The sequence below is a fragment of the Artemia sp. Qi Xiang Cuo genome, chromosome 17 (genome assembly GCF_049724085.1).
Source record: "Artemia sp. Qi Xiang Cuo chromosome 17, ASM4972408v1, whole genome shotgun sequence".
Taxonomy (NCBI): Eukaryota; Metazoa; Arthropoda; class Branchiopoda; order Anostraca; family Artemiidae; genus Artemia; species Artemia sp. Qi Xiang Cuo.
In genome coordinates, this window is record NC_142810.1 from 16,459,658 (window position 1) to 16,483,558 (window position 23,901).

The 23,901-nt window shown below is 35.9% G+C and overlaps 1 protein-coding gene across 1 annotated transcript in view; it reads right to left on the reverse strand.

Annotated features, from left to right (window-relative positions):
- The window catches only part of LOC148941954 (uncharacterized), a 212,188-nt gene that overhangs the window by 55,494 nt on the left and 132,793 nt on the right, over positions 1-23,901 (reverse strand). The window contains exon 6 of the mRNA XM_089103189.1: positions 11,915-12,169. Coding sequence (XP_088959315.1) covers positions 11,915-12,169 — 255 coding nt within the window. The remainder of the gene's footprint in view (positions 1-11,914; positions 12,170-23,901) is intronic.

Below are 23,901 nucleotides of genomic sequence, written 5' to 3' on the forward strand. Positions count from 1 at the left end.
TTTAGTAAAAGTCAGAAGATACATTGAACTTTCCTTGACGTCGTTGAGAAAATTTTAAATTGAACTAGAAATTTTTATCTTCCGTGAAAATAATCACAGGTATGGTATTACTTTTTCTATCTTCCACCGAAAAATTTAGAATTGTACTTTAAATTTATTTATGTCTTTGTGAAATAGAGAACTGAAGTGGAAGATTTTTATTTTCTCTGGTGAAATTAGAATTGAATTTTGTTCTTTGGTAAAATTCAGAAGAGAACTTGAACCTTTCTTCACTTCGTTGAGGAAATTTTAAATTGAACTAGAACTTTTTATATTCCGTGAAAATATTCACAGGTATGGTATTGTTTTTTCTATCTTCCACTTAAAAATTAGAATTGTACTTAAAATTTATTTATGTCTTTGTGAAATAGAGAACTGAAGTGGAAGATTTTTATTTTCTCTGGTGAAAGTAGAATTGAATTTTGTTCTTTAGTAAAATTCAGAAGAGAACTTGAACTTTCCTTGACTTCATTGAGGAAACTGTAAATTGAACTAGAACTTTTTATCGTCCGGGAAAATATTCACAAGTATGGTATTACTTTTTCTATCTTCCACCGAAAAATTTAGAATTGAACTTTAAATTTCTTTATGTCTTTGTGAAATAGAGAACTGAAGTGGAAGATTTTTATTGTCTCTGGTGAAATTAGAATTGAATTTTGTTCTTTAGTAAAATTCAGAAGAGAACTTGAACGTTACTTGACTTCGTTGAGGAAATTTTAAATTGAACTAGAACTTTTTATCTTCCGTGAAAATAATCACATGTATGGTATTACTTTTTCTATCTTCCACAGAAAAATTTAGAATTGAACTTTAAATTTCTTTATGTCTTTGTGAAATATAGAAATGAAGTGTAAGATTTTTATTTTCTCTTGTGAAATTAGAATTGAATTTTATTCTTTGGTAAAATTCAGAAGAGAACTTGAACATTTCTTCACTTCGTTGAGGAAATTGTACATTGAACTAGAACTTTTTATCTTCCGGGAAAATATTCACTGGTATGCTATTACTTTTTCTATCTTACACCGAAAAATTTAGAATTGTACTTTAAATTTCTTTATGTCTTTGTGAAATATAGAACTGAAGTGGAAGATTTTTTTTTTCTCTGGTGAAAATATAATTGAATTTTGTTCTTTGGTAAAATTCAGAAGAGAACTTGAACTTTCCTTGACTTCATTGAGGAAATTGTAAATTGAACTAGAACTTTTTATTTTCCGGGGAAAATATTCACAAGTATGGTATTGCTTTTTCTATCTTCCACCGAAAAATTTAGAATTGAACTTTAAATTTCTTTATGTCTTTGTGAAATAAAGAACTGAAGTGGAAGATTTTTGTTTTCTCTGGTGAAATTAGAATTGAATTTTGTTCTTTGGTAAAATTCAGAATAAAACTTGAACTTTACTTGACTTCATTGAGGAAATTGTAAATTGAACTAGAACTTTTTATTTTCAGGGAAAATATTCAAAAGTATGGTATTACTTTTTCTATCTTCCTCCTAGAAATTTAGAATTGAACTTTAAATTTATTTATGTCTTTGTGAAATAAAGAACTGAAGTGGAAGATTTTTGTTTTCTCTTGTGAAATTAGAATTGAATTTTATTATTTGGTAAAATTCAGAAGAGAACTTGAACTTTTCTTTACTTCTTTGAGGAAACTGGAAATTGAACTAGAACTTTTTATCTTCCGGGAAAATATTCACAGGTATGGTATTACTTTTTCTATCTTCCACCGAAAAATTTAGAATTGAACTTTTAATTTCTTTATGTCTTTGTGAAATAAAGAACTGAAGTGGAAGATTTTTATTTTCTCTGGTGAAATTAGAATTGAATTTTGTTCTTTAGTAAAATTCAGAAGAGAACTTGAACATTTCTTCACTTCGTTGAGGAACTTGAAAATTTAACTAGATCTTTTTATATTAAATGAAAATATTCACAGGTATGGTATTACTTTTTCTATCTTCCACCGAAAAATTTAGAATTGTACTTTAAATTTCTTTATGTCTTTGTGAAATAGAGAACTGAAGTGGAAGATTTTTATTTTCTCTGGTGAAATTAGAATTGAAGCGTGTTCTTTGGTAAAATTCAGAAGAGAACTTGGTTGTGGTTTACCATGTCACAGTTACAGTCCCTTAATTTTTCAAAGTTCATTTTGAATTTCTTTCGTTGAAATGCAAGAGTTGGAATATTTCACTAGTGTTTGGTTGCGGTTTACCATGTCACAGTTACATTTACTTAATTTTTCAAAGTTCATTTTGAATTTCTTTCATTGAAATGTAAGAGTTGGAATATTTCACTAGTGTTTGGTTGTGGTTTACCTTGTCACAGTTACATTCCCTTAATTTTTCAAAGTTCATTTTGAATTTCTTTCGTTGAAATGCAAGAGTTGGAATATTTCAGTAGTGTTTGGTTGTGGTTTACCTTGTCACAGTTACATTCCCTTAATTTTTCAAAGTTCATTTTGAATTTCTTTCGTTGAAATGCAAGAGTTTGAATATTTCAGTAGTGTTTGGTTGTGGTTTACCATGTCACATTTACATTTTCATGATTTTTCAAAGTTTATTTTGAATTTCTTTCATTGAAATGCAAGAGTTGGAATATTTCACTAGTGTTTGGTTGTGGTTTACCATGTCACAGTTACATTTTCATGATTTTTCAAAGTTTATTTTGAATTTCTTTCATTGAAATGCAAGAGTTGGACTATTTCATTAGTGTTTGGTTGTGGTTTACCTTGTCACAGTTACAATTTCTTGATTATTCATATTTCTTTTTTAATTTAAATATTTTAAATTAAAGAGTTGTAATATTTCAGTAGTGTGATGTTGTGGTTTACCGAGAAAGAGGGAGGAGGAGGAGGGAGGAGGTGGGAGGAGGTGGGAGGAGGAGGAGGAGGGAGGAGGTGGGAGGAGGAGGAGGAGGAGGAGGAGGAGGAGGAGGAGGAGGAGGAGGAGGGAGGAGGAGGAGGGAGGAGGAGGAGGAGGAGGAGGGAGGAGGAGGAGGTGGGAGGAGGAGGAGGTGGGAGGAGGAGGAGGGGGGCCGGGAGGAGGGAGGAGGAGGAGGGAGGATGAGGAGGAGGGAGGAGGAGGAGGTGGGAGGAGGAGGAGGAGGGGGCGGGGGAGGGCCTTTGGGGCACCGGGAGGACCTTTGGGGCACAGGGAGGGCCTTTGGGGGTCGGGGGGACATTGGGGGACCGGGGGAGGGCCTTTGGGACCCCGGTGGGCCTGGGGGAGCTCGAGGGGCCTGGGGGGGGCCCGGGGAGGGCCGGTGCGGGGCGGGGGGTGCCCTTTGGGGTCCGGGGTACCCTTTGGGGGTCCGGGGGCCCTTTGAGGACCAGAGGAGGGTCTTTGAGGGTCTGAGGAGGGCGTTTGGGGGGTTGGGGCTCTATGGGAGCTTGGGGGGCCTTGGAGTCCCGGGGGCTGCCTTCGGGGTTGTGGTATGAGGATTGGAACCCTTTGGGGTTGGGGTAGAGGACCTCACAACACTGTTCAAATGGAACTTGTGTATTATAACGACCACACTCAAAACCTCTTCTAAAACCCTTTCTAAAATCTTCTTTCAAAATGGCTCTAACGGTTTCGCCGAAATAACCCCATAAAATGGATAAAACCGTTTCGCCCAAATAATCCCTAAACGTAATTTCAGCGTGTTCCTTTTGTATGGCATCTGTGCGCTAACGCATTTCAAATTTCTAGGAAACCCTTTCCCACGTTAATCTCTTCATCTCATAAATTTTCCTAGCTAAACTATTAGGGTTTCGTTAGAATATCAATTTACCTCTCCGACTTAAAGCTCCGTGAAGCCGTATTTAAAAATAGAATTTCTATCTCTTTAGACTCCCGCATAATTCCAAGATAACAAGTGATGTCAATTATAATTCCTGACACTAAAGATCAATGAAGCCCTATTTGAAAATAGAATATTAATTTTTCTCTCTGTCCTAAAGAATGTTTATCCCTCAGACCTAAGATTAAAGAAGTCTTAATGTTTCTTAATTCTCCCCTTCGTGAATCAATAATTTCCCCTAGGGATTATGTAAATCAAGTTCACAGGTGCTATTTCTCAGGTTAAGCTAACCAAACAACAATGAAGCCATGTTTGTTTCTTAATTCCCCCCTTCCTCAGACCTAAGATTAAAGAAGCCTTAATGTTTCCTAATTCTCCCCTTCGTGAATCAATAATTCCCCCTAGCGATTATGTAAATCAAGTTCTCAGGACAGGCTAGCCAAACAACAATGAAGCCATGTTTGTTTCTTAATTCCCCACGCTCGTGAATCAATAATTTCCCCTAGCGATTATGTAAATCAAGTTCTCAGGACAGGCTAGCCAAACAACAATGAAGCCATGTTTGTTTCTTTATTCCCCACGCTCGTGAATCAATAATTTCCCCTAGCGATTATGTAAATCAAGTTCTCAGGGCAGGCTAGCCAAACAACATCAAATAAATCGACCTTGGAAAAAGAGGTCATTGAGCGATTACGTAATCTTTCTCCCTAGGGACTCTATGACCATATTGTTTCATAATTCCCCACGCTCGTGAATCAATAATTCCACCATCGATTATGTAAATCATCCCTCATGTCATTCGCACGTGGCCAAACAACAACAGATCGATTGACCTTGACACACATTAGACTCGATCGATAATACTTGTATAATTTTTGTACAGTCTTCCCCAGGCTCGTGAATCAATACTTCCCCCATCTATTATGTAAATCACCCCTCCTGTCATTCGCACGTGGCCAAACAACAACCGATCGATTGACCTTGACACACCCACATTAGACTCGATCGATAATCCTTGAATAAATTATGTAAAAAAAAAAAAAAGTTGTAGGTGGCAGCAGGGGTGAGGGATCGTGTCAGATTAAAGAAGCCATGTTTGTTTCTTAATTCTCCCCTTCGTGAATCAATAATTTCCCCTAGCGATTACGCAATCAATTTCTCGGAAATCCACTTCCCTTCGATTACGCAATCAATTTCTCGGAAATTCACTTCCCCTTCGATTACACAATCAAGTACTCGGAAATTCACTTCCCCTTCGAGTCCTAGATCAATAACATTGTTCCCGTTAGAATTCAATGCGCATGTGCAACCTTCATCCCGGAGCTATTACACATAGAAACATCAAATAAATCGACCTTGGAAAAGGAGGTCATTGACTGATTACGCAATCAATTTCTCGGAAATCCATCTCCCCTAGGGACTCTATGCCCATATTAGGACCATAAACCACGTGGTGATCGTGGGAGTTTTAAAAAAAAGTGTCCGGATCGGGATTCGAAGGGGTATTGTCCTCGTCGGAGTCAATAAGGCCCTTCTACTGACGTATAGAAAATTCCGTGCATATATACAATTCAGGGTATATATTTGCCCGTTAAGGGGGGAGGGGGTAAAGTAAGTTTGCGACGGAAAGGAATGTTATATGGTACTTGTATGATATAAGCCCTAACTCTGAAGTTATTCATTCATTGACGCATTATAGAACCGGTTTTTTTTTCGTTTGTTTGTTTCAGCTTAGCGTGAGACAAGACAGAGATAAGTGACAGGATAGATAAAAAATATGTAATTTGGGCTAAATATTTGCACATTACGGGGGAGGGGGTAAAGTATTTGGCCAGTGTGAAACTAGATAACAATTCTCACTACATAATATGCAGAACAATTGTACCTAAGACATTAAGCATACAGACCCGCAATACCTTAACCCCCCCCCCCCCAATGTGTAAATATATAGCCAAAATTTGTTTCGAAAGCTCTATATTTTTATCTTAATTTGGTATATTTCCTTAAGATTGAGCGTCAGAGAAACATATTAGAAGAACTTTTGGTAGGACGTATATCATACAAGTACCTGTTATATTTGGGTCCAGGATAAAACTCTAATTCTAAAGGTACTTCTAAGTCTTAGCTATCTCAATAATCAGTGAATCGAAAATGTTACCTGAAATTCCCCTTTACACAGTCAACCCCCCACCCCTCCTTAATATGTTTTAATTAATGTAAACCGCCGTAGAGAAGGCCTTTCAACATAGGCCTTTTTAAATTGAGGCAGAAATTATGCTTTTTCTATAGCCAAGTAACTTGGTTGCCGTAATTCAGAAGGCCGTATGTTCCAAGACATAGCTTACATTTTACATCAGATCGGAAAAATTGAAAGAATATGTCCTGAGCAAAGAGGAAAGAAAGATTGATGTTCTATACTTCCGTGTTAAAACATTTCTTGTATTGAATTAGCTTATTTCTGAAACACTTTTTCGTAAGTCAATCTCATTTTTCTTATTTCTGGAGAGACAAATAACCCTACCTTTAAAAACCATACCTACATGCAAGTCTTCTCCAAAATGATAATCCCCTTCCCCCCGACCGTAGGTTACATACTAGCCCCAGGCATATATAAGAGAATCCCCCCATTGACACTCCTGATTGGTATAGTACGACTGTTTAATTTTTCAATCTATTTCTTCTTGGTGAAAAGTTCTGCTTCAATACAGCTTTAAGTTTTTTTTTTCTTATTAATTGTAAGAATTTTGCTTACAGCTTACAAAAAAAACGTCATCAGCAGAAAAACTAAAGCATTACAATTAAAACAAAGGTATTTATACAGAACAAAATAATTAAATTACGTTTCTTTTTCCAAGAATTCCTTTTTCTTGGAAAAAAAATACCTAACGTAATCTATTACGTCCAAAATCTAGGGGGCACATGCTCGCTCGTGCCCCCCTCCCATTGACGCCACTGGTTAAAACTCTGTTTCAGGTTTTATGACAAACAAAAATAGCCGTTTTTTAACAAAAGTTTTTTAGGTATCAATAATACGGCAAAATCAATTAAAACAAACGTATTTATACAGAACAAAATAATTAAATTAGGTTTCTTTTTCCAAGAATTACTTTTTCTTGGAAAAAAATACCTAACGTAACGTATTACGTCCAAAATCTAGGGGGCACATGCTCGCTCGTGCCCCCTCCCATTGACGCCACTGGTAAAACTCTGTTTCAGGTTTTATGACAAACAAAAATAGCCGTTTTTTAACAAAAGTTTTTTAGGTATCAATAATACGGCAAAATCAATTAAAACAAACGTATTTATACAGAACAAAATAATTAAATTAGGTTTCTTTTTCCAAGAATTACTTTTTCTTGGAAAAAAATACCTAACGTAACGTATTACGTCCAAAATCTAGGAGGCACATGCTCGCTCGTGCCCCCCTCCCATTGACGCCACTGGTTAAAACTCTGTTTCAGGTTTTATGACAAACAAAAATAGCCGTTTTTTAACAAAATTTTTTTTAGGTATCAATGATACGGCAAAAGGATTTTGATACCCCATTCTCCATTTTCTAACTATTTCTACCAATGAGGAAAGGAGACATAACAGTGTTTTGGCAAAACTGAAATTTTAAACATTTTGTTTGCCAAAGATGATAGGAAAAAACAGCTTGAACTAGTCGATAGCATATGCTGAGTTTAGGAATATAGATGTTACGGTGAAAGATCGAAATCTGGCGAATGTCGACATTCACCGGGGAAAGTCCGAAATAAGGATATTTAACAAATATTTCAGACATACACCAAGCGACTATGTGTTTGTTGAGATACGTCATGCACTAATGGTGAATATTGAGAATTTCTGAGATTCTAACCGAATTTGTGACATTTATAACCTAACCTACCTGTCACCATCAAACCCTGCATAAGACTGACAAAGTCGACTGGCCCCTTGGTGTTTGTCCGAAATATGTGTTAAATATTCTTATTTCGGACTTCACAGGTGAATGTGGACATTCACAGATTCCGGTCTTTCACGGTAGCATAGACACAACTTTTAGTCCAACAAAAAATATCGCTTGATGCCTTTTTGGTAAATGTATACCAAATCATATTATTGAGTTAGGAATAAAGTGAATACACCATTCGATGCCTTTTTTATGCTGATGACGAATATAATAATCATTTCTACCGGGAATGATTATTTGAGCCCCATCCCCTATATATGCCAATTCAGGGTATATATTTCTACATTAGGCGGGGGGGGGGCAAATTTTTTTCTGATGTAAATGGGAGGTAAGTTTAAACTTTACACAATAACACCTTTTTTGTTACCCTTGCTGAGTTCTCTGATAGAAAAGTAAAGAGAAACAGCAAAATCTTGGACTAAAAGCATTATTCAACAAACTATCAGATAAGATTTTGTCAAACAGAAGGGCCAGTCTTTGGTGAAAAGAAGCAATTTGAACTGTCAACACAGGCAACGATAAAATCATTGATTTAGGTCTAACTTGGTAGCATGCATTAAGAACTTGCCAGTCAAACAACAAACACCAATACATCATACAGCAAACAGATCATAAACCAAATAAGAGTTAGTTGCTATACACAGACGTTTCTTAAGACGATTGTTTTAGCTCGTTCCTAGGAACGTTCCTAGGCTCGTTCATAAAAAAAAAAAATTATGGACAAATCATTGTAGTAGCCTATCAAAATAAAGTATATGGTACTTATCTGTTAGCTAGTATACACTCGAGAATTTGGATCTAAAGGCACGTGGTTGAAACAACTGAGACGTTTGGAAGATATATATATATATATATATATATATATATATATATATATATATATATATATATATATATATATATATATATATATATATATATATATATATATATATATATATATATATATATATATATATATATAATTTCGGCTGTATATTTGCACATTAGGCGGGGGGGGGGGGGGTAAGTATAACGGGACTGCATGCAAAATGTAACCTAACCTCACCAAAATACCAACTAAATATTTGTTAAAATATGGCTACAATGTAGTTTTCTACTGGGCCAAAGCTAATTGTCTCTGTATACAAAAAGCAATAAACCGATTATTATTTGATTTTATAAATCCAAATTCTCGACTGTGTAGGCCTACTGGCTGACATATAGGTAAGAAATATATTTTCCGAGTCGAAAGCACCTCAAAGAACTAAAACAGGCACTTACGCAGAATTATTTTCATGGGGGTGTTACTAGAAAATTTGAATAAGAAATACCCAGGTTTAATTGTCAAATACTGACAATGACAATTAATTCGAAGATTTTTTTTTTTACTCCTGCCTTAGGACTATAACCTTTAAATCAAGTTAAGACTAGAAACTTCCTATGTCTTTATACTAATTTCCAATAGTTTAATTTAACATCTCTTCTGACTACTAAGATTAACAAATATCTTAGTTCATATAACTTGCAAGTGTCTGTAAATCTAAAGAAAACCAATTTATAAGAACTCGTATTATTTGCCTACATCGACATAGCAGATGCCATATTATTTACATAAAAAACATAATAACACTATAAATTATATTTGTATATATAATACATATATGTTTATTTCTATATATACATATATACCATAGTATATATATACAGCAGAGGTGTAAAACCTATTAAGAAGCTCGACTAGCTCAGGTGGTAGAGCATTTTTAAGCAGAGCTTGTTTTCTATTTGCAAGAAGCGAAATAAATCCGTAATCCGTTAAAAGTAGGTAAAAATAAAATAAAATACTGAGAACTAATTCCTTTTTGGGTAAAAGTTGCATTTGTGGGGGAAAATTATCCTTGAACTATTTCACTTACGTCCATGGATAAAAAAAAATTTAAAAGGGAGGGGGATCTTTTCACTTCGTAAATAGGTATTCCGAACATAGTTTGGTAAGACTACCACACATTTTAGAGATAGTTTTGTTAGTGGGGGGGGGGGAGGGTGGAAGTTCAAGGGTACTTCGAAACTTGTGCTGGAATGAGAGGTAAATAATTTTGCTCCATTCGCAAATGTTTTGGTTTTTATTCTTGTCGCCTGACAGGCTTAGCTATTGCTAGAAAAAAAGCTGTAAGTCATAAGCACTTTTAATTTTAAACATGCTAGAGACACGGGCTCTTTCCAATTATATGGGCACCTAAAAGGATACCAGTCACGAAAAACTCTGTTTCGATTTGCTATTTCAAGACACCGCTATACAGTGACGCAATGCTTAGTGTGGTTTTCAATGCGTTTACTATATTCAAACTTTTGTTTTTTGGGGGTTTCGGAGGAGAAAAAGGTACTTAGGTTAGGTTACGTATTAAATATATGCAATGCTATGCAATATATATCCCAAATTTGTTTCTAAACTATTATATTTTCATGCCATTTTGTTTTATTTCATTAGCATTAACCAAACTTGACTTTTTAGAAGTGCCCACATAAAGGGAAAGTACCGAGACACGCATTGACCCGCAACGAATCAGCACTATCGGCTTAATACTGCCGCCTCGTTCTTCTATGAGACCCTGAATGGCAGTGGATTTTCTGGAAACCAAATTTGACTGAGTCTCGTGTCTTATTATTCGGCATTGTTTAAACCGATCTTTAGGCACGAAAAAAGTTAAAGTGTAAAGTTTTTATACAGTACTATATCTTTACATCTAGATCTTTACATACTATATACACTATAGACACTATATACACTGTACACATACTATATACACTATTACACTATATCTTTACATACTAGCAACACAGAAATTTTATGTAATTTTCAGAAGAACAGTCTTAATCTTCGCGAGCGCCAGTGAGTGTCAATTGCCCACTGTAAAGAAGAAAATATAGGGGAAGAGGGGTAAAATGTATTGGTACTTATGCTCTATATGCTACACAGCGGTTTAGACTGTAAAAGCAAACCAGACATACCCGTGAAACGTGTATTTGATATCTAAATTGATTGCAAAGCGTAATTTCTTATCGAGTTTACAATATTTAAACGATTTTTTTTTAGTTTTAGGGGGCGGGGGAGGTACCTAGGTTAGGTTAGCTTAGGTTGGGTTACGTATTTAATATATGCTATGCTATACCCCCACCCCCCTAATGTGCAAATATATAGCCCAAATTTGTTTCTAAACTATTATATATTCATCCTATTTTATTTTATTTCATTAGCATTGACCAAACTTGACTTCTTTCTTTTGTAGCATATAATGCATAAGTACCAATGTATTTTACCATTAATTATTATCAGTGAAAGTGCCCCAAAAAAGGGTATTTTTATAAATCTAGGGAGAAGGGGGGCTGAATAACTTCTGTCCACTTCAATTGGCACACTAGACAACTAATAGGCGGAATGTTTACTTAAGCTTAATTTGGAACCCTTCTTCCCACATCCAAGGACGTTAATATTCCATAGTACAAATAGGAACAAAAGCCAAAACGAACTTTAGTACTAAGGAGTTTATAACAAACGGACAAAAAGCAGAAAGCCAGGATTTAGCCCCCTTTCCAAGCTCAAAGGATGTTAAAGTACAATAGTAGGCTACCAATAGGAACAACAACCAATAACCAACAGATAGATTTAACTTAATTTGAGGGCATGGGCTGTGGCTCTGAATTCTACAATAAAGTCACATAGAGCTATTTGAATTAGCACAGTTAAGCTATCGGGAATCGGCTTATGTTACTATTTTGGTCTAGTTCCCCCAAACAATTCCAGAGAGTTTCAATTTGACCGCCTAAGCCATTTCCGAGACATCGCACATGCGCTATTTTAATAACCTGGCAACACGTAGTATCTTTTGATTTACCTTACTGCTTAACAGTGAATAGATTCTAAGCCCCATAGAGGCTTACACTTCAAAATGTTAAAGTGGATCGCAAAAGAAAACATTTTTAGACCCCCCTACACCAACAACAGCATGAAGTCACCTCATCCAAACACCGTGTCTTAAATACTACTACTATGGATTACATACTGTTGCCGCTACAATATTAACGGGAATGTTTAATCACTTTTGCGTTTTTTTCCCTTCGAAGTGCTAGCCCCCTTATAATATTGTTTTTTGTTTTGTTTTTTTGTTACGGTGGCGTAGCCGGATTTATTTTCCTGAAAGCTCGCCAATAGTACTTTACCTAGGCTTGTTAAGGCAGTTGCTGCAGTCTGTGTGTCCTTTGATTTCATTGCCAACATAAGCTGGTACCTATGAGAAGTTAGTGCTTCTTTGTAATTCCCTTTACTAAAATAGGCAGAGCCAAGATTGCCATGTGCACGACATTCTCCAACAGTGTCATTCAGTGACTTGGCAATGCTCAGATCTTGCTGCATATACGTTATGGCCTGAAAAATAAACTAATAGAGATTTTTCCAAGAACAAAATGAATTAACTCAAACTTTAGCGAAAAGAGAAAACAGTTGAGGATGAGGCATCCCCCCTCATATAGAGAATAATTTGTGTTCTTTGAAGTTTTAATGTCATTCAACACTTTCATTCAGAAAACTTTCTTTTTATTTAATTACATACTCAAGAAAGAACTTCTTTTTTCCGGAAATGTTGTAACCAAGTTATATGAGGCAGTTTTGTTCCTTATTTATTTAAAATTTTGCCGACTATGGTCGGTCATATAAACCAAAAATCAAACCACATCAACGGTACAATTGAGATTCGTCTTGGTTAATATGCTTAATCCTGCGTTTTCAAGGTAACCAATCTGGCCATTCGAGTTTTCGAATCTTCTCTTGTATTTCCTAACTCCCTTGAAATCGTTTGTAACGACCACAGTATATAAATAATAGAAATTATAATATAAATTATATTATCTTTATACAGTGTTAACGACCTTCTCCTTAAACTCATAATGATGTAAAAGTCCAGCCTCATAACCATGACAACAACTGTAAAAATATAAGACTTTGGCCTTCTTTTGTTTATAGCGTAGGGTGTCAGTCTGCTGAATAAAGTTCTAGAAAGCCGTCTCTTTTTCCCATTTTTTACAGTACCAAAGACAGTGAAAATGAAATCTGGTTCTTGAAATTGATTATGTAAACTTATACAACCATATATACCTTACAAAAAATCATAAAATAATGAAAAAGACCTCAAAATGCAGTTATGCAATTTTTTATATGATCAAAAAAAAAAAAAAAAAAAAATGGGTGAAAAACAGCAAAAAATAAGTAAAGAAAATATGGAAACGAACAGTCTGAGAACCTGTAGTTCTCTTTGGGAATCGACAGGTTGTTAATATTTGAATTTTCACAGAGTAAAACCATTGTCATGCAGTGGTGTAATTTCGTCCAAATCCTGGTAAACTGAAAAACAAACCATATAGTACCACAATGGTAAAGTTATGCAAAAGAAAACGGACCCGTTTCTGAGGATGCTGGAATTATACAGGCTTATCTTAGTTTTGACAAGATTCTTGAAGAAACTAAATTTCTTCTGGGGGGGGGGGCAAACTGAGGTCTTGGAGGAGGACGAACCGAGGCCCCTGTTGTAAAACTTACCTTGTTAGTTTTGGTTATGTATTTTTACAGCTTAGCGTGCCAACATTAACGAAAATGTAATATTGTCCTAAAAACTGCATAATTTTGAAACAACCAAAAGAAATTCTTACAAAAATTGCGCTTTCCAAGTTTGAATGGAAGCAAGACGGGTCCAGGAGGCAAAACAAAAATTAGTTTTTATGGTTCTTAGTACTTTAATCTATTCCATCAGCAAGCCATAAAAAAGACTCACTTTTTATCAAACATCACCAACTTATACAAAGTTATTAGTGACATTTCATCAGGGCTTGCTACGTTGATAAGAAATCTTTCAACCGCCCCTTAGGTCTACTTGTCTTTTTCAAACTGCTCAGCAGTCACTGATAATTTTAATTTAGGGCCAAGTCTCATGTTATTGTCAAGTTCTACTTCTTCTCAGAAATTTACTGAAGTCAATTAGGATTTGGCATCTAAATGTTGACGCCCAATTTTAACGCCTAACAGAGACTGTACTGCCTAAAAACTATTAGATTTGCCATAATAGATATCGAGGAATTTTACTTTACGATATTTGTTTTCTTTCTTTTTGTGTTCAGCTTGTCGGTCAAAATAGTCAAAAATAATAAAAAAAAACACAAACAATATAGATAGTAATTCCCACAGCTTAGTAAGACGCTGCATCTCCATTTGAAATGGTCTCGCAGAGGAGTTTTTCCTGGAAACGAGTGGACTCGTTTGGAGGGGGAAGGGGGGAAGTTTCCCCAATAATTTTAAGGAAAATTGTAATATAGCCCATGCCCATTGATTCTCTCCATATGTAGACCCCCCCCCCGCCAAATAAAAATCCTGGAGCTACGCCCTTGCTGGAAACCATCAGTTGACTTCTTTAAGAGGAAGTTCAAAAGACATAGTTCTAGGGGAAATACCGGGAATTAAAATGGAGATTCAAACTCTGATCAAGCGAGAAAGGCATTCTAGGAAAAATCTATTAATTTGTTTTTAAAGTTTATTAATTACTCATCCAGACATTCACTTGTTGTTGCTATGTTGACTTTTCAAAATCGTAACATAAACTGACCTTAAGGTAAAACTCCAAACAGAGCATAATTTAAAATCCTCAATAATGCTTGTGTGAAAGGCTGTACCGCTTAGTGTGAAAGAAACATTGAAGACAATCCACATCGAAGAAGTAAGACTACGTTACGTTTAATGCCAAGATTGTTACCTTTCATGTTACGGTTCTGGCGTTTCTCTCCCTTTATATCAAAGCAGTTTCCTTCACACTGGAATGCTATTTTGTCAGAACGTAAGTTCAACACGACAATAGACAACGATCATGATCATCATCCGGAGAAGCTTTGAATTTACAAAAGATGTCACTAGCAAACAATTACACTGAAGTTGATAGTCGCTGCTGCCGCTATCCTTGCGAACGCGAAGTCTAATGGCCGTTTTTGTGACATGGAAAGCAGATCAAGAATCACTTTCCATGTGTTTCTGTGTATGAAGCCGGAGAGGAATAACTCTCCATTCCGGTCTTCACGACATGGAAACGCTTTCCGCTTTTTCGGAAAGTGAATCCAGACAAGTCGTGGAAATTGGAGCTGGAAACCACATTCCTGGCGTAATTTTCAAACAGGTTGAAGAACATGGAAGAAAATGGCTGCATTTGGGAAAGAGTACTTTTGTGGTGAAAACGAATAAGACCACTTCCTATTGCAAAGTGCAGGCAAACTAGATAGCTATAGCAGACGTATTCCACTAGCCTTCGTGCTCCAGGCGTCTTCTTCGCTTTCCACTTTCCCATTCTCATTTTCCTGCAGTTTTCAAGACGTGCGACCGAGCAGGAAAGTGTTTCCGGGTTCGCCAAAATCATTCTCTAATAAGCAAGGAAAGTGTATTGCTCGATTCCATACATTTTCCACAAGGGACAAATTTTTCTTATGTTTTATTTCACTTTATTTCTTTTTTTTCTGGCGTTTTCAGGGTTTCTTTTTCTTTGAAAGCAGGGTCCTTTGAGCTGTGTAAATATTTTCTAGCTTCTAAAAACTTCAATGAAAAGATCAATTTTACCTTGTAAACGTAAGAAGTTGAAACTTGTTTAACTTCTTCAATGAAGGCTTTTGCGTCCAGTTCCGTCTTTCGTTTACGTTAAAACAATTTCTTACGAGGGATAACAAATCCCTGTGCAATCCAGTATGAAAGGGAGAAAATAACACCAAAACGCAACCTGAAGGGTCCTTCAAATCATGTTAGTGGGAAAGTTCAACAGCGTAGCGTGAAAGATTTAACCTTCAAATTTTCAAGGCCTAACGGGTTGCACCGTAATGGAGAACAAAGCTTATATTTGCTCCACCAATTTCGCTATTAATTCACCGAATCAACTTAATGGGTTGAGCATATCTAATCTTTTTGACAAAAGTTCATTTCCATGTGTGAAAAATCAAAAAGGATTAAAAAACGAAGTCATGCTACTTAAATAAAGCCAACAACAGAATATAATAAGCCTGATTAAAAATGAGTAAATTTGAAAGCAAAATAAGGGTAGCATACCTGTTATTAACATGTCTACATTAGAGGCTCATTGGAGATTTTGGGTCTTTTAACACCAAGATCCTATTCGATGCCATATTTACGCATAAACTTTTGGCAAGTCAAAAAAATTTCGAACCTATAAAGTTTTTAGGTAAAAGTTTTGTCTTTTTGGACAACAGTTGCGTCAGCTGTTGGGAGCAGGAGGGGCAAGTACCCATCCAAGATTTTGAAAAATGCCTTTTGGGGCACTTCCATTGAAAATGCCTTGTTGTATTTTCATTGTAACATTGAAAAAAATATCCCTATTTAGATTTTCAAAAATACATCCCCCCCCCAAAAAAAAAAATCTTGAACTTGATGCCATATGGGCACCATAGTTTAAAACCGACAGTATTCAATGATATTAAATGGTAACGTCAAAACAGCTAAAATGTGTAGAGAATTTGAAAACAAAAATATTTTCAGATTATAAAACATTATATACATTAGCATTATAATACAAAAAAGCTTAGTTACTATTCTACGAACAAATCACCCCAATTCTAATATCCATAAATACATAAATATAGTACACTGTGCGCGAAACCATACTACACACTAATGAGCCACTAGTGCCACAATAAACTCACAGATAATTTTGTAGCGCTTTTCTAAAGGAAACGTTGAGTAAAAAAAAAAATGCAACTTTGTGCTAGAAAACAATTTTTACTACTTGCAGTTTAGCATTATAATGAAACCCAAATTGCCTTACATTTAAAGGTAATTTCTTCAGGCTCGGGGAAGCCCCCCGAAATCCTAAATTTTCTTGAATTTCAGAGCACTTCTTATTCAAAATATCAAATTACTTTTTCTAACGTTCCCCTAATTGGGTTTTTATGATCGCCACCCCCTTATAGCCATCCCCCTTGAAAAAATTCTAGTAACTCCTTTACTAACAGATTTCATGTCATCAGTATTAGGCATACAGAATTGGATCGACCGAGTTTAACTAAATTCATGTGGCTGTTAATAATGGCAATTTTGTTAATAATGGTAAAAACCAATTGTGAAAGCATGTAGCAACATGAAGTATTGGTAGCTACCAATGGTAGCAGCGAATCCAATGTTGCGACGTATCCTTGTCAAAAAGCCAAATACGGAATACAAAACTCAAAGCTTTTTGGGTGGGAAAACACGGATGCTTTTATTGGCAACCCTGCTAGCAGACAACACCACTGTCATTGACGTATATTAAAACTCTTGGGGTGGAACCATAGTTAGTAGTTGCGTACATTCTTAAATCTCTGAATTCCGTCATGTCTTTAAAATCATTAGTCATCTATCACATCTAGAAGCTAAAGTTGAATGTTGGCTATAATTAACTACCGTATCAAGGAGATTGTCACTTCTCGCCACAGGTGTGCCGATGGGCTGCACACTCTGCCGTCTGGTGTATATATTAAAGTACCACTTGTTCCCTCACGCGTGGTGCACTTCCACCACACCCTGCCAATTCGCACCACGTGTGGAACACCTCCGAAGCACATATTCCGCAACAAATGGAGTACGAAAAAGTGGATAGTCCCTCACCAAACTCTATAAACTTCAGAAGATTCCAACTCAAAGGGGTGTCCATTAAAAATTTCGCATCCACATAAAGAGAGAACATTATTTTATGCTTGTGCGAAATCATTTTTTACGTATTTGCATCTTTTATGGATACATGAGTTTATAAATACAAACCTCCTCCGTCCAACAAAATAACATGATAATCCATACATAAGTGAAACGCAGGAGTTCCTGAGCCACCGTGTGCAAACTGAGATAGGTGACGACAAGATTCATTCCGATAAGTTTAGCTATCCAAAAGACAGAGCAGCACCGCCGGTTTGGACCTTAAGGGTCTAGTGTCATCATACATACATACATTTCATGCACATGCACATATCAAACGTATCTTTCAGGGTAGATTTGGTAGCAAAACATATAATTCCTGCTCATACCCTAACATTGATAATGTACGAAAATGGCAAATCAAAAATTGACCGTCAAAAAATTCTTAGCTTCATCAGTTGCCACAGAATCTAAAAGAATCCCACTAAGTTCCACTTGAACCTATAAAAATCCCCAGCCAAACTTGTCTAGTCCTTCAAGCTTATATGTCAAGGATGAAGGCTTTGACTAATGCATTCTTAGTCAATTTTAATGGAACTGAACACAAAAGATATGCATATTCCTATAACACCACAAAAGACATAGCGTTCATAACTCGGTTTTAACACAAACCCATAAGCAAATGATGGAACAATACTACTACTACTAACAACTCATTACACCGTAAGACTATGCCACCTGGAGCCAAGAACCTTGCTAATAATATTTTATCATAATTTTTCAGGTTCCAGAATTTAATGATTAAGAAACTCAGAAGTAAAATTTAGATGTCCATAGCTAGAAATGTTGCCCCTATTTTGTGTTTCATAGGCAAACCTCGTCGCAGGGCTCCTTAGGGTTTTGATCTTCTCAGATCTCCTAGTCTGACCACTGTAGTGGAGGGATCATTGTTCATAATATCGCGAATTATTATTCTTGCACCGACTATCTTCTATATGACTCTATTGTAGCCAGGTTTGGAAAAAGTTTCAAAGCTGCCAGTAGCAGAGTCCGACAGAATTCCAAAAGCTGACGACACTTTAGCAGCACAACTTTTCTTTTGACAGCGTTTCTTTGAGCAAAAGCATTTTTATATGTAAAAATGGTATTTTCAGACAAAATCTGCCAACAAGTTTCACTAGGCCATGGAAACTGCCAAGTAGTATTGCTATTATGCCACCCCACTTTTTGCACTGCGGATTGCACCTTTCCTTAAGACCTGCATTCAAGCAGTGAATGAGCAGGCTAACTTGTCTTTTGGTTGAGACATCAAAGAGTCAGGTACCGCCGTTCGAGCATTAGCAAATTCGTCACTAACGGGAATTAGCTTTTGACGATGATATGGCGACACTTTCAGTCAGTAAATAAGCGCTTTGCTTTGGCAACTATGTCCGCATTCTACAAGTATATGCATCACTCTCCTCCTGAGATTTTTTTTTTTTTTTTTTTTTTTTTTTTTTTTTTTTTTTTTTTTTACAGAGCCCCTTCTAGAGCTATTTCAATCATTCCCTTCACCAGAAAACTTGTAGACAGAAGAATATTGATAAAATAGCTTCACCCTAGGATCGACATGGGTAGGACCAAAAAGCTTCACGACTGCTTGAGTGGTGGTATACGAGTCTCTGCTGTTTTAACAAGCTCTTGAATTACGGGTTCCAAATGCACATACATCAATACCCTTCTGAGGAAGCATTCAACTTAATCCTTTCATGGCTGACCTCAAAATCCCTTTCAATCGGAACTCTTCATAGCCTCACTCGAACTAATTTTCTTAATCAGGAAATAAGATTTAGAAAGAAGACTAGATCGAAGACCTATCCACCAGCTTCATGCGATGATCAGCAGGGATAGGACTAGAAAGTCCTATAAGAAAGTTTTGTAACTACTGGAGCGACTGTATATGAGTTTTTCTTGTCTGAGCAAGCTCCTTCAGCAGTGGATTCAATCGTATTACATTCCAAGACCAGCAGCATATCGGCAGTATTATAAAATTGAATGCATTACCTTTCTTTTGTGAAAGTTTTTAACATCAACCTTTTCCATAATCAATTTCAACGAGTACCTCTTCGTAGCCTTACCGCTGCTGATTTCCAAAACAAGAAAATTTGTAGGCAGAAGCATAAATAAAGAATTGCATTCCAACGATCGACAGGGATAGAACTTGTAAGTCCTAACGGAAAGTTTCGTATATGCTCGAGTAGCGGTATATGAACCTTTTCTGCCTCAACAAGTTCCCACAACAGGGCGGTTTTTAATGATTTAAATTTTAAAACAGTTCCAAAGGTTAGCGGGATATCATCGATTTTTACTGTACTAAATCTTGCTTTGAAAATAAAGAACATTTAGTTCGGAGGGGAGGGGTCAAAACATTAAAAAAACACGATTTATATCCACATTAAAAAAAAAAATCCTTGGGAAATCACAAAATATGAGCTTTCCGCGGGAGCCCAGTCGCAGAGTTGATGAGGACAATGAGAGTTGAATTTTGAAACCCGTTTCTCGTCAATAATCTATTCTTTGCATTATCATTATGAACAAAATTCGACAAGTGATTAAAAAAAAGCCCAGAGTCTCCCAACGTAGAGATCAGGGCCTAGCAAGCGAGGAAAGAAGATTATGATATTAATATTAACAATCAAGTCAATGAGACTGGTCTTAAGACACACATGACTGCTAGGTAGTAGATATGTTTGAAAAATATATGTATTAAAAATTAGATCTTCATCCACACTTTTATTTTCCAAGAACAGGACTGGATTGAATAAGTGCGGGCCCGATGGGATCTTTTTTTGAGGGGCCCTCTATATATATTAAATATTTAAATAAAATATACATGCATAGTAGCTTACGCACGTAAAGTAGTTCAAGTATAGTTCAAGTACGTCTTCGTACGTCCCGATACAGGACTACCCCGATTAAATTCAATAAATTTGATATGAACTTTTAAGGATATCAGTTTATTTTCGACTCCGTTTTATTTATGTTTGGTATGTATCCACTGCTCCAGAAGAAGCAACTAAAATCAATTCGAGTGATGTACTTTCGGTACCTGGAGCACCTTCTTTATTTGCCTTACCGTAATCATGTCCTTACCGTAATCATGTCAATTTTAGTAAATACGCTGCTACGGATATTACTGAGTCGTTCGAAAGATTAAATACTTTTTTAGCAGATAATGCTGTTTTTTTTCTCTAAGCTGTTTCCACCCGTTAATTAGATTGTTTTGACGTTAGTGATTGTGCATTATATTTTTGTATATCTGAAGTTTCTTGCTTGTGTTTTGTTGCTTTGTGCGGATTAAAAACAAATTATTATTAATAAATTTCATCCAGCAATGCAAACTTAAAATAAATATATTTTTAATTATTTGAAAAACTCATAATATATCCCATATCGTCAAAAATAATTTACATTAAATTCCAAAACCCTTTTTTGTTAATTTTGATGGCAGCGCGGGGCCCTTTCAAATTCCGGGCCCGACTGGGCCCAATCACTCCAATCGTTCTTTATCAGCCCCTGTCCAAGAATAACTAGTATACACAAAAGACATAATCATATACAAAACAAATAGAGATATAAATTAATCTAAATGATAACTAAAAATAAAATCTAGATGTTTTTTAATGTTTAATTGAGCACGGTAGCATAGCCTTTTACTCGCTGATGATTCTACGAAAAATAATATTGCACCCCGACAATGGACATTTTTTTTTAACTTCTTTTTGAATCCAATGATATTTCACTGGACCCAACAATAGATGCACAATGTCAGTTACAAGTATACAATCATTTAAGCATCTTGTTAATGCCAAAGGGGGTGTCACTGAGAATTTAACAATACCCCAAGATTCCCTTGCGAAAAAATCCATGATTAGAAAAAATATTAAAAAACAGCCTAATAGATATTCTTAACAGGCTCATGAGGATAATATCCCAGGATAATAGCTCAAGACTGAAATCTGAAGATATTGAGAAAATATCCTAAAGAGTAGAAGCCTTCTTCTTGTCCTACTTGGCTGCCGAACAGGGTCAAATTTTCCGGGGTCAAGTACAAATGTTTGGTAAAATTCTAGGCGAGGGGCTTCTACCCCTCTTGGGGCATAGTTTACGCCCTGGAATCACTCTACCCCTCCTGGAGCACAGTTTAGGCTGTGGAATCATTCTCGAATGTGTCATTGGTAAATTGTACGACAGAAATCAGTAAAATTCTAGATAAGGGGCTTTTTGCGATACTAGACAGCAGTTGAGTTAGGTTAGGTAACTTACAGGAATGTTTCCAAAGCCTATACTGTATCATACAGTTTGTATGTTCTATGGAAGCTATATCCCAAATAGTCTTTTTTTTAGGGGGGGGGAATAAGTAAAATATGGTTTTTGAACTGGGTTTTCATGGGCTGAAAGCTAAGAGTCTAAGCCCGAGAGTCATGACATTTTTTTTTTTTTACCATTCCGGTAAGATAATGCGGCGGTTTTACCATTCGAGTAAAACAGTTTGAAAGACGAAAGATCGCCTATTTTACTTCTCAATCAGGGATGCCAATTAATGAAACTGTAGGAAAGGAGGGAGAAAGGATTTTTTACATTTTTTTAACGAAAATGCTGGAATATGAGATAGGCTCGTTTTTAGACAATAGATTTTTGGCACTTACGTGTTATAGCGACCACAATGTTGTTCTTGATCTGAGTAAAACCGTTTTCTCTGTCTGCATTCGGATATACTTAGCTTAGTCTCAGTGAGATAAACTACCACGCAGATATATTTTAATTAAATACTTAATATATAGAGTTGGTTAGGTTAGGTATTTAATATAATGCTTTCCGGCTCTTAACCGGCTTTCCATAATTCTCGGTTGTAGTTTCCATAATTTTGTTACTAAAGGTTTATATTTCATCACATTCTGGCATATTTCATTAGGATTAACCTAACTTCACTTCTTCGGTGTGGTCGCAATAGCACGTAAGTACTAGATTTTTTTTTATTGAAAACTATGTTTTTCAAAATATAGGGGAAAGGGTAATTTATTGGTTTTTAGAAATTTTAATAAATATACCCAAAAAATGATAATCTTTAAAACCTAGGTGGGGCGCAAAATATGCTCCCCATGGTTGGGCGACCCTGTTCGCAATTCAGTTTCCAACAACACCTTTTATGAAAACCATACACTGAGTTTTCTTTTGTAACTACCCAACTAACGCAGAACATCAACAAGATCTTACAGAACTTCTGCGGAATACATACCTGGTGAGTTGAGGATTAGAGGGTCCATGATTTTAAGACACAATCCTAGTAGAATTTTAAATCATGTTCAGCAGCACCCAAGAACCCTGTCACAAAAGTTAGCTGAAATACTACTACTGACAACTCACAGCCGCACCAAGTCGCCTGAGGCCAGCACAGCTGCTCACGCTCGTCCTCCATCCCTATTATCTTCCTCCATCCCTATCATCCCAATCTATTCAAATTTTCCCTTTTTACCCCCCTCCCGATAAGTTCCGATTCCCTTTAAATTCTTCCTTGTGACCACTTCCTACCTCACTTAAGGACGATCTACTGTATATTTGGTCCTAAAATAGACGGCCGAAAATGACGATTTTCAAACAAAACCCAACGTTGAAACGAATTTCAACATTCTACCGCACAAAAAGATTAATTAATTTCTTCGGCCCAAAACAAGGCAAGGCATAAAACCGTATGGCGTACACAGGTTTTATGGCATTCATTCAAAAACATAGAAACAGCTTCTCAGAATGGCTCCTGTAATAGCCATTTAATAAGTTTCTGCTAGCTTAAATTTTCACTAGGCATGCAATGTCATATGAAGGGATATTGACTTTTTGAATCTGGCCCTTAGCTTGTATCAAATATTGCACTGATATATTTATATTAAAAATAATATTAGTTCAGTTTGGGCTAAAAGGGAATTATAAGCTAGCGCAGGTCAACACACAAGGATAAGTCAAATACACAAATATAAGATACTAATACACAAGGAAGAATATAAATTCTTTTTCACACTCTATTCTGGTTTTTCGTTCAATTTTCTCTTTTCAAACTCTATTATGAAATGAGACTTTCAATAGTAGATTGAAATTTCTTGAACATCATATTAAATTTGCCAATGGTGCCATTTAAAGTAAATTTATGTACAAATATTTTTATGTACAGACATAAATTTATGTACAAACATTTTTAGCTTATAAGTTAACATTTTGGAGCGATGGAAGAATATTATAGGAATTTATTAATCTATTATGGCCAAATATGTTGATTTTGCAGGTCATTCAGTAAACAAACTGAAATTTCTTGTTGGGTTTGTAAATCCAATATTTTTGTTTCTCCACAAGTTGGAAACTCAGTATTGATTAGGGAATTCTAATAAGGTACTAAATGTTCAATTACAATAAATTTAGCTGTTGAA